Here is a 10,704-nt window from a genome sequence, read left to right as displayed (position 1 = left end):
TATTTTTATTTATTTTTATTTATTTTTATTTATTTTTATTTATTTTTATTTATTTTTATTTATTTTTATTTATTTTTATTTATTTTTATTAAAAATAACCGTTCCGTTTTTTTTAACAATAATAATATGTGACAATTTTATGACATTCGTAAACTCGGGCTATTGTGGTGCCCCGCAGGGGTGCCCTCATGTATAATATGATCGACAACTTAGTTATCTCTACTTTAAGTTAGGAGAGCAAACTTAGGTACCTGACTCAAACGGCAATTGGTGGGCTATGTCGTACAATAACGGTGCAGCTGGTGACGCGTACGTTAGGGCTAATAGCAGCCATTCTAACTGACTGACAGCACGGGTGTGCCTGGCTCCTTTGACTTATTGTGGATGTTGAAAGCCTAGAGACTAAATGCCGAAATAACAATAAACGAGTATTCGTTATTAAAAGCGCAGCTGAGATATTGAAAGGGTCGCGAACGTCTCTAGGTATGGTTGAACTCTGACACAACTACGTCTGGTTTCTGGCGCATTTGCCGAAATAAGGCATGCGGATATAATTCAGACGGCAGGATTTTGATGTGTTATGGGGTACCTCTTAAATCTAATAGGATGGTAATGCGTATCTAAAGGGATAAACGACCGCACCACGGAGTCGGTAGGCGCTTCGGGTGAAGCGGGTAGATCGACGACCGGACCGGTACCTTAACGGGGAATAGAATGGTCTCGTCGTATTGTAATTATCTGGTGTAACTTGACCCTCGTGGTCAGCCCTGACAGGACGAACTTAATAGTAGCATCAGGGACACAACAGGAGAAAGAAAAAACAGTAAAAAGCGATCTAACATGATCAGCCGACGCATCATATACTAGTTGCATAGTCGTGAGCGAATCCTCGAGCTCGCGTGACGCCCATCGCGGAGCTATCTCTTTCGGATAGAGGGCTACCGATATATTAGTACCTAAAAGAGTCAGGGAAAACTGCAATACCCCAAGGGCGTATAAATTAAAACTGTTTACTCCGGCGTATTCCCATCCACGGCATCGATGGTACCGTAGTGAAGAATATGCTGGCTGTTTTCTAAAGGTATTTCCACCGGATAACAAGGAGCTGTACTACGTCGTACACGGGTATGTGGGTTGTACTTCTTTCTGTACGTGAGGTGAGATCAAAAGGATTGATCATCGGCATGGGTTATCCTAGCATCGACTTTCACATGGCGCTAGTATTCTAAAAGTCGATCGAGCCCTGCAAGGAGGCGACGCCTATCGCTCAGGTGCCTACCACTATGGCCGTGCAGATGCAAACGGCCTTCGGCTTTCGGCCGTCGAGGTGTTGTCATTATGCGTTCTGTCGGCTTGGCCTGAGATGGAGGTTGGCTGTGGTGGATGCATAATGCTTTGCAGATTCGAGCACCCGGGACTCTGGAAACAGACTTGGCAATGAAACTTGTAAGTTCAAGGTCGTATATTTCACCACCAAACAATGACAAACGTCAATGCGGGCCAAGCTCATCAATGGGTGTACGTAGGCTTGGCTCTGGGGACTGTCGCGCACGAAAGGCGCTTGGCATATGTGCAATGTCACGAGAAGTTGATTACCTAGGTAGGGATGGTGTGCTTGGGTATGATAATCTAGGCTTGTCTAGAGGTGGTTAATTATTTAAGACGTAGATAAAAAGCTTAAAAGTCAAGTGACGCTGACTGCAGTTGTAGCTACCTCTTCTGTAGTCCGATGCTATACTTACTACCTACCTCTTATTACACCTACGACGTCACCGGTAGTAACCCGCACTAGACATGACATGATAGCGGCGAGTAAAGCACGAAGGTTACCACTTGGAGATCGGTACCTTACTTGCAGGCGCTTTACCTCCACTTGTAGCTTCCATTCGTTCTACAACGGTCTAGGTTAGCTAGAAAGTCCCCCCCAAGATGTTAGTTTACCTGTTAGCCATAGGTAATTCGCTAAGGCGTTTAGGGGGGAACCAACGGCCTTAAGGGCTAGAACCCCACTATAAACCATGCCGAAAGCGCCCCTCTGGCTCCTAATCGGCTCCCAATCGAGTCCCCTTGGCCCCTGTAAAATTCTAAACCCCTCGGCTCTCATGGCTTCATCCTACTGGATTAAGATGGACCCGGGTTCTTGTGACCCTCGCCATTGGCCTCGTTGGTCTTGCGCCTGAAGCGTGATTGCCCGAATCAACGTCGAGGCCATTCATGTCATGTTATTCATTCCTTCCTTTTCCAGTACTCAGAACGGGAAAAAAACAAAGGAAGGAGGAGCGTTGAGGATAAAGTTGGGCCAACGTTGGAGGAATTTATTTTAGTAGAAAACATTTGAAATTTGTACTTTGGCAACAATTTTTTTGAGCTTTACCTTAGCTTGAAAGCTTGACCCACGTCTACGTTCAACACACACCTCAACTCAAGTCTCGTTCTGCCGCGATCGCAACCGAGACTTTGTCTTGTTTGGATAAGGAGGAAAGGTAATCAATCTAGTACCTGATTGTGTGCGGTCTTGGATCACACGTGGACGCCGACATCTCTTCGGTCCGGCAAGATTTCCTCTTTGTCGATCGCGATACGCACCCCCCAAATCTTGCCCGTCATTCCCAGACGCCCTCTCAGCAGTGTTCGTCGCCGACCAGCAGCCTCTCTTCGGAACCCCTTGAACAAATCATCTCTTGGTCCTGCACAAAGCCGCCGGCAGCTAACTCGATTGTCCGCGAACTACATGTCCATTGCGTAACCCGAGGACCCAATGGGAGCCTCTCACATACACCAGTCCCGATAACATCTCAAGTAGGTAGGACGCAGTCATGGAAAGCAATGGCAGCCACGCCAAGGACAAGAGGCCCGACAGCGACGCCAGGTCTAAGGACGACACCCCTACGACCTCAACCACCACCACACCCCCTGACAATACCAATAAGAGCCCCAAGAAGAGGCGCAAGGTAAACCATGGTATGCCGTACCATTCTTCTAAATATTCCAATATTACCCTAACTCACCTCGATGCCGTCTTCGTCGTATCTATCTGTCCTGTGGGCTAATTTTGGTCGCGCGTTCCTACAGCTTGTGTATACTGCCGTCGATCTGTAAGTCCTCATTTAGCAAGTTTGTCAGACGCTCTAATTCATTGGTTCCACGTCTGCGTATCTACGCATGTAGAAATGCTGGCGCCCCTCCCCCCTTGTTTATACGGATGGGTTATTTTTTTCCCAACTGCAACCGCCTAGGTTGCTGATGTCACGGGCGATGCGCCCGAGTCTTTTCTAGTATTTGTGCGTGCGTATCTGTGCGCGTGCGCGCGTTCGTGCGTGTTGTTGGGCTTCACAAAGTACTTGGCTAATACCAATATTTCCGGGCTTATAGCATATGACTTGCGATCTCGTATGTAAGATCTGTTCCTACTTTTCTGTGCCTATGGCTTGGGGGCGTTGTCCAGGTTTGCATGAGCCAAGATTAACCGGGGCCTTACCCCTATTGAACAGGAGAGACCATGCACGAGATGTATCAAGCGAAATATTGGCCATCTATGCCATGATGAGCCCCGGGATCCGGATTCAAAGAAGCTCAAAGGCACCCCCGGTGCGGCTGGACACGAAGAGTCGGAGATCCAGCCCGAGCTACCGCAGAATTCAATAGATCAGAGCGCCGCTGCTATGGCACCACCGTCATTCGACGGAACTGGAGCAGCTCAAAGGCCTAAGCAAGGTTTTGGTGCAGCTGCACTAGGTCAGGCAAACCCCCTACAGCTTGTGTCACCGAATCCGGTCTCCAGTATGCAGGCCAATGGCTCTGGCAGCAATATGAACCAATGTAGGTTTTGTAAAACCCTTGTGAACGTCGTGCTGGCTAGGGGCAAAAAAAGCTGAATTGATCTCGTAGTCGGTGGGTTCTCTGATGCCTGGCTATCCGCCCAAAATCAATTCCACGATATGCATCACTACCATCCTCAATATATGCTTGCCCCAGAAGTCTCCCACGAATTTAATCTGCTCAATGATTTTCTGAACACTAGCCTCCTCGATGACGCGGGGAACCTGCCGGACGACCAGAATCTGCTGTTCAGGAATAACCAGTCGCAACCTAATCAGTCCGAAATGGCGAGCTTCGTGGCTGGCAACAATAGCAACATTCTATCTACGAATTCGATGCAGGCTGGCTCCATGCCTCCGCCAAGCACGGAACAGGCCGGCTCCAGTGCCATCTCAGCAGACAAGACGCGTGAATTCTATCTCCAAGCGGCGGATCCATCAGGCAACGACACGCCAGAGGCGCGCATGCATAGTGTGATGAAGGCCAAATACAATGCGGGCCTTCTAAAGCCGTTCAATTACATCAAAGGCTACGCTCGGTTGTCGTCGTACATGGATAGTCATATTGCTCCCGCGTCGAAGCAGAAGATCCTACGACAGCTGGATCGCTTTCGACCCAAGTTCCGAGAGAAGGTGCAGGGACTTACAGATATCGAACTTGTCTACGTAGAGATGTGGTTCGAGAAAACCCTGCTAGAATATGACCGAGTCTTCGCAGCTATGGCGGTTCCGGCTTGCTGCTGGAGACGGACCGGGGAGATCTTCAGGGGCAACAAGGAGATGGCCGAACTTATCCATGTTCCGGTAGATAAGCTACGAGACGTATGCATTATTCTAATAACGACCGAGAAGTCTGCTAATCAACTCTACGTATAGGGTAAAATTTCGCTGCACGAAATACTGACAGAAGAGTCGCTCGTACGATACTGGGAAGAATTTGGCACTATCGCGTTCGACGCAGCGCACGACACGCTTCTAACGGCGTGTGCTTTGAAGACCCCAGATGACCGATCGAACGATCCGATCATTAACTGCTGTTTTTCATTTATGATACGTAGGGACGATCACAAGATGTGAGTAGCGAGCCTCGGCCTAGGCAAAGTAGTTTAGATGCACGAATACCGCTAACCACCATTTCTACTCATACAGACCCAGCCTCATCGTTGGCAATTTCCTTCCGCATGACCCTTCGCATTCTTAGAAGCATATCATATCTCTATAGGATATTAGTCGGTATTCGAATAACTTCTATTTGGGCATCAAGCAGGTATTATTTTCGCATTAACTACCTCTTATACGTTATATCAATGGCATAGTGATGGGTAATTTACAAACGTTGTTGGCTATTTCAAGATATGATAGATGCATTCTTATCCAAGAGCTTCAGGGGCCACGTCATGTCTAGTAGCGGTACTTACTATTGGTAGAGGTATTATGTTTCGGGGCACTAAGAAGGAGAGACGGAAGCAGCGATGGTATCCCACTAGGTTTGGAAGGTGCTATTGGATCTTTCTGCTACGACTTCCCCGGATTGGAAAGTAAAGTACAACACTACCTTTTCGTACCTGACCATAGACTTTTGGAGCAAAGACAAATAGAATTCCACTAAATAGCTTTCATACTTTTTTTTTTCCACCTCTACCAATCGACTCAAGACCTCCCGTTTTTTTTCGATGGTGATACCCCTTTAGCAAACCCCCTAGGCAAGCTATCGAGATCCGAAGCTCTTTCGAGGTGGCCTTTTCTCGTCGCTAACCGATCTAACCGTCGCTTACGCACTGATCCGAATGTAGTCATCGTCACCATCTTCCTTAACCAGCCCCCAAGAGGGTTCAGTAGGTAGTATCTATACCCACCAAGACTGCATCAAACAAAGCCACATTGCAGCACATCTCAATATATTGGTCGGCCTCTCTATATCGGACCTTCGGGTTCCCGGTGTGTCAGCATGGATACCTCCGCGAATTCGTCACATTCTGCCCGAGATAAGCGTATCAAGTCTATCATATGTCCGTATTCTCCGTGCCGTTTAGGGACGTATACTGACTCCCTAAGCTTTCTGTCATGATCTCCAGAAGCAGTTGCCTAGCAAGAATGATGAAAAAGCGCTGAATAGTCAAGTTGACGAGTTAGAGAATCAGATCAACGCTATCAAGTCCTACTCTCTTAAATCTCCCGGCTCGCATCGTCATGCACAGCTAGATAGCGCCGGCACAGATCTTTGGAACTGGTGTGTTCAGATTAAACGCGAAGACGGGAGTGAAGTATCATCAGCGAGAAAGAGGCTCCTAACTTTCTGCCGGGTATTCTCGTTCCTAATCCTGGCGCTGGCGCAATGGGGTGATCATAACACCCCGGGTGATCTCCTCCGCTTGGAAAAATTGGCAATCAAAACCGGCAGATCTTGTATTGGTATATTGCATCTCTGTCCCACCACAGTTGCAGAGCTGCATGTTTTACTGACACTGGCGTAGTGGACGGTGAGCTCAAGTTTGCGCTCATGGTTCTGCAGAAGGCCGCGGAATATAACGGGTTGTTGCAGAATCTGCAGGCGAAGCTGCCAGACGAGGAGTCTCGCGCCTGCAGGAAGCTAGAGGCAGAGTATTTTACACTTCGTATAGTTCTGGTAAGCCGCATATTACTATTTACCCCTCGTTCAGCTGCTGACAACCCTAGAAGGCCTGGAAAGAAGACCGCCTTGACGTGGCGGACCATCTATACGAAAAGGTACAAGACTGCAAACATACTATAAACCCAGCATCGGCAGAGAATTTTGCCGACTCATTTTTTGAGATTGGTAAAGACTTAACAGCGAAGAAGAACTTCTCGCTGGCAGTAAAGTGGTTAGAACGGGCTTACGAATTCATCAACAGCCAAGACCTCGAACAGCTACCAAGAGAGGTTATCGAGTTGAGGCTAGCAGTGTCCCAGGCGCTCATTCGCGCATATTTGAATTTAAATACGACCGAAGGCTTCAAAAAGGCTGAAAATCATGTCTGTTACGTTGAATCCGAGCTCGGTGACAAGCTTGTTGTCCTTCTACTTAGGCTGGAACTCCTACTCAGCTCACCAGCCGAAGTATTCGACAGCAATGCATATGCCGGTATCCTTCGGCGGATGATCAGGAGCCCTGAAGTCTCAGAATCAAGCTTCAATCTTATGATACACCATATACGTAAGCTAGACGATAAGAGTCCGAGCCTGGCCTCCTCCGTTCTCGGCGAATTTATAACATTGAGAGTATTGCCCACCCAACAGGACACCTGGGTGGAACGGGCCATCGTGCTTTACACGCAGATGGCAACAACACATCGGGACACTCACGAAACAATACAAGAACTCGGAACCATATTTGATAATGTCGAGGCCAAACTAAAAAACTCATTGTCAGCTGCTGCTGTTCTCGCCATACAAATAGTCAGCCAGCCACCAAACCTATCTTCATCCCTTTCGGACGTGCGCTAATTATTAATAGCTCATATGGAAAAGGGTTGATGCCTCATTCAGTCAAGGAGAGCTAGATATTACAGAGAAATGGTGCCACGTAGCCATGCATCCAGCTCTTCGTAATTCGGGTCCGGCGAATACAGCAAAGATCACTAGGTAGGCTCTAACAGCCTAGGTGTGTAATAATATGTTCTGTCTGACGAAAACAGGAAATTGGTGTGCTGCGCCCTTCAAAGAAACAACTTGGACAATGCCGCAGAGATCTTCCAATCTATGAGTGACTCAACCAAACTTGAGCCAATGACGTTATACCTCGCGTATAAATTAGCTCTGAGGTGCGGAGATCGCGGAATGGCCTCTGACTGTTTAAGACACATTAGCGAAGCCTCGTCAAAAGATCCTCAGTACCTGTACGCGTGTTGCATAGACGCGCAGGAAGCGGAAGACAAAATGTGTGCGATCGAGGCGTTGAAGCATTTGATACAGAAGTCCGAATACAGCTCTTCGGATGCTGTTCATCTGCCGGCGTTGCTTCGGGTTGTCATACGCCTCGAGACATCACTTATGAACGAAAAAGACCACAAGGATTCTGACCGTAGCTTGTTAATAGATGATCTCTGCCAAGTCTTCGAAGGGGGTAAGTTTCTCACGCATGGATCTATCGGGTTATACTAAATTGCTCAGTCGTACCAGCCATACAGCGAGACCCGCGGAATAGTAACGGCGATAAAATATTTACGGTAGAAGAACTAGATTGGTTTGGTAAAAACGCCTATAATCTAGGTGTCAAAAACATCAATATTTGGCAGCCTCGGCAAAGTATTCGCATCTTTCGGTGCTGCCTTTCAATCATCTCTCAATATCCTCAGGACATACCAATTCAAGCAGCTGAGGATCTATCACTACGCGCGATGTTCTGTCATTTTCTAATGGCAACGGTGCACATCGCCCTAGCCCGATCTGAAGACAGCATCGAAACGCAGCTCCAAGACTATCTCTTGATGCGCAATCATGTCAAGGGTTTTGACGAAGAACTAGAGGCTCGACTAAACGGCCTAGATGAAGTGTCCAAGAACGACCTACGAATGAAGCTTTCAACCCTTCTCGTCTTCGATTTTGAAGGGGCTATCTGTCTCAAGTCATAGGATGACTTGTCAGAGATCTTATTAAAAGCTAAAACTTGCAATAATCTATCCATATTTCAAGCGATGGCAGATTGTGTCCTCCGAGCCGAGTCTGTCCCTGGACAAGGTACGGATTTGCTGCGGCGGAGGCATTGCTTTTTCTAACGGACGGTAGTACTATATTCTACGCTGCGCAAGATTATAAACCAGATATTTTCGCTTGAACATTTCGATAACGAGAAGCTCGCGAAATACCTGCGATGTTTACTCAGGGCTACTCTCGCTTCAGAACCGGAATATCCCCTGAAGATTATGGAGGACATCTGTAGGCTTGTGAAGCAATGCGCAGGCGTACGTTCTCCTTTCGGTCACAGTGTTACAGAAGGTAAGTGATTTTACTAAACATGGTCATAGAGCGAAAACCCCATTCCGTCTCTCGAGGTTGAATGGTTCACAACGACAGCATTCAACCACGGTGTCGACCTATACGGGATCAATGAAGATGAGCTCAGTAAGCAATGGATCGCGCATGCGCTCACATTGGCACATTACCATGAAGATGGTGGCGACCTGGAGCGAGAGCTTCAGAAGAGGCAAATCAGTCTCAAATGGGATTCATGATGCTTCATAATATTCGTTGCCAGATCCCGCAGCTAGCTAGCTATGTCCCTGGCTTCCCGTAATTAATTCCACGATGGGCAGCACCAAGAAGCCCATGTAAAGTTCCATTATTCCTTGGACGTAAATATGTTCATAGCATTCAGCGTGCTAGGAGGTAGGTAGCTTTAACGGCTGATAGAATCTAGCTAAGGCAACTTATTAAAATGCAAGTTTCAAAAAATGAAAACAGGCAAATATCTATCTAGATTAGTTAACTTTAGACATTGGGATCCTATGCAGTGACGATTCATATTTCTACCTGGCTATAGAAGCTTGTAAACTTTTGATATAATGATAATGCCGTTTCTGTATAGAGATGTGGCGTAAATCAATCGCTCAAATATAATCGATACTTGCCGATCGCTCTGCATAATGCTGCCATTGTTCTTGATATAACCAATTTTTCTTTTCTTTTTCTTCTAGGACCGTACAAGTGCACATATTTAAAAAGTACTACATCACGATAGTCAAAGGAGCGTAGTCATGACGTCTTCGATACGGTTGACCTTAAGCCATGGCTTAAGAGTATTTCGCATCACCAACAAGGGGCAAAATGCCCGTCGCATTTATATTTCGATGCCATTGATATCGAGGTTACCGTCTAGATTCTCAGGAGATTAGTTTGGCACGGCTACAATGGTGAAGGACAAGCAGACTGTTATCGAGTAAGTCTTTGGTCTTTGCTGGGACCTTCGTGGTACTGATAATGGATTTCACTGCCAGGGAGTTCAACGACCTCGTCAACATGTCGGCCTCGGACCTCGAGACCTGGCTCAAAGAGGAGTCATCAGAGTCAGCGGGCTGGGGCAAGGATGACGGCTCGGGGGAGACAATCGGGCACGAGAGGTATTCCTTCTCTCATACTCCTTTGCCGCCATCATAACATCCTGTCTTCGTTTCCTTTCGCGTTCGACCCGCCTCACGCAGACGTATAAACCTACCTTGGGAAATCACATCTGACTGAAAGAAAGCGGGCGCAAGATCATGGAGATCCTAAAGAAGAATCCAGATAAGGACTCGCAGAAATACGAACAGGACGACATGGACCACATGCGTCGCGTCGTCGCGTATTGTAAGCGGCATCTTGCGCAGGAGGACAGGGCGAAACGGGACCCGGGGAGTAAGAGTGCGAGGAGCTTGAAGAATTGGGGACATGATCCTACGAAAGGATAGGAGAGGAGAGGAGAGGAGAGGAGGGAACAAATAAAAAAGAAAAGAAAAAGAAAAGAGAAATTGGTCTCCGGTACGGGGAATCGAACCCCGAGCTCCTCGGTGAAAACGAGGTATGTTAGCCGTTACACTATACCGGACTTGTGTCACTGTCGTGAGTTATTATTGACTTGACGGTGCGTGGTTCTAGTCTTGTGTCTTATTGTTTTTTATATTAGCGGCGGTTTGTGGGCGGCGGGTGGATGGCGGATGGTGGGTTTATTGGCTGGGAGTGGATCCGCATTTGATTGGTTTGGTGGTGTTTGTTTGCTGCGTACCTAAGTGAATTAATTATGTATATGACTGGAGATGGTGGTGCCGGGATTGTTCTTCTGATGTTGTTGTCGATTCTACCTTTCGACTTGAATATGTTAGAAGAATCTCACTGTCAGTTAGACTCAGAGGGAGGGTATTGCATGTTGTTCTATCGAATACATACAACCCCC

The 10,704-nt window shown here is 47.2% G+C and overlaps 3 protein-coding genes and 1 non-coding gene across 4 annotated transcripts; 3 read left to right on the top strand and 1 right to left on the bottom strand.

The window, feature by feature from the left end:
- The first annotated feature begins 2,938 nt into the window (after positions 1-2,938).
- Positions 2,939-5,439, top strand: F4817DRAFT_354799 (uncharacterized protein). Its single transcript, XM_049305571.1, has 6 exons — positions 2,939-3,095; positions 3,373-3,390; positions 3,492-3,819; positions 3,889-4,640; positions 4,695-4,891; positions 4,968-5,439. Exons 2-6 carry the CDS (start codon positions 3,376-3,378, stop codon positions 5,017-5,019), a joined length of 1,344 nt encoding a protein of 447 aa, XP_049153534.1. The 5' UTR covers positions 2,939-3,095; positions 3,373-3,375; the 3' UTR covers positions 5,020-5,439.
- Positions 5,440-5,766: 327 nt separating this feature from the next.
- Positions 5,767-9,010, top strand: F4817DRAFT_362788 (SPO22-domain-containing protein; the record flags this gene model as incomplete). The annotated part of the gene is made up of 10 exons (XM_049306569.1): positions 5,767-5,827; positions 5,874-6,230; positions 6,293-6,444; positions 6,498-7,235; positions 7,294-7,421; positions 7,475-7,902; positions 7,950-8,396; positions 8,439-8,516; positions 8,565-8,740; positions 8,804-9,010. The coding sequence occupies 10 exons, from the start codon at positions 5,767-5,769 to the stop codon at positions 9,008-9,010; spliced, it is 2,772 nt and encodes a 923-aa protein (XP_049153533.1).
- A 241-nt stretch (positions 9,011-9,251) lies between these two features.
- Positions 9,252-10,425, top strand: F4817DRAFT_30690 (uncharacterized protein). The gene is made up of 4 exons (XM_049299862.1): positions 9,252-9,714; positions 9,773-9,895; positions 10,021-10,332; positions 10,410-10,425. Exons 1-3 carry the CDS (start codon positions 9,686-9,688, stop codon positions 10,220-10,222), a joined length of 354 nt encoding a protein of 117 aa, XP_049153532.1. The 5' UTR covers positions 9,252-9,685; the 3' UTR covers positions 10,223-10,332; positions 10,410-10,425.
- On the bottom strand, positions 10,288-10,359 carry F4817DRAFT_t163. Its single transcript has one exon. It is a non-coding gene; the product is annotated as a tRNA-Glu (tRNA).
- Positions 10,426-10,704: the final 279 nt, after the last annotated feature.

This window comes from Daldinia loculata (genome assembly GCF_022478755.1).
Source record: "Daldinia loculata strain CBS 113971 unplaced genomic scaffold F4817scaffold_117, whole genome shotgun sequence".
Classification (NCBI taxonomy): Eukaryota; Fungi; Ascomycota; class Sordariomycetes; order Xylariales; family Hypoxylaceae; genus Daldinia; species Daldinia loculata.
Note: the sequence above shows the minus strand (reverse complement) of the source record. Positions and strands in the feature narration are given on the sequence as shown.

Excerpts from the sequence above, each read along its gene's own strand:
- F4817DRAFT_30690 (XM_049299862.1), top strand. The coding sequence starts at position 9,686 with ATGGTGAAGGACAAGCAGACTGTTATCGA. Across the intron at positions 9,715-9,772 it reads GACAAGCAGACTGTTATCGA|GGAGTTCAACGACCTCGTCA; the intron begins GTAAGTCTTTGG and ends TTTCACTGCCAG. Across the intron at positions 9,896-10,020 it reads GAGACAATCGGGCACGAGAG|CGGGCGCAAGATCATGGAGA; the intron begins GTATTCCTTCTC and ends ACTGAAAGAAAG.
- F4817DRAFT_354799 (XM_049305571.1), top strand. Across the intron at positions 4,641-4,694 it reads CGGTAGATAAGCTACGAGAC|GGTAAAATTTCGCTGCACGA; the intron begins GTATGCATTATT and ends CTCTACGTATAG. Across the intron at positions 4,892-4,967 it reads CGTAGGGACGATCACAAGAT|ACCCAGCCTCATCGTTGGCA; the intron begins GTGAGTAGCGAG and ends CTACTCATACAG.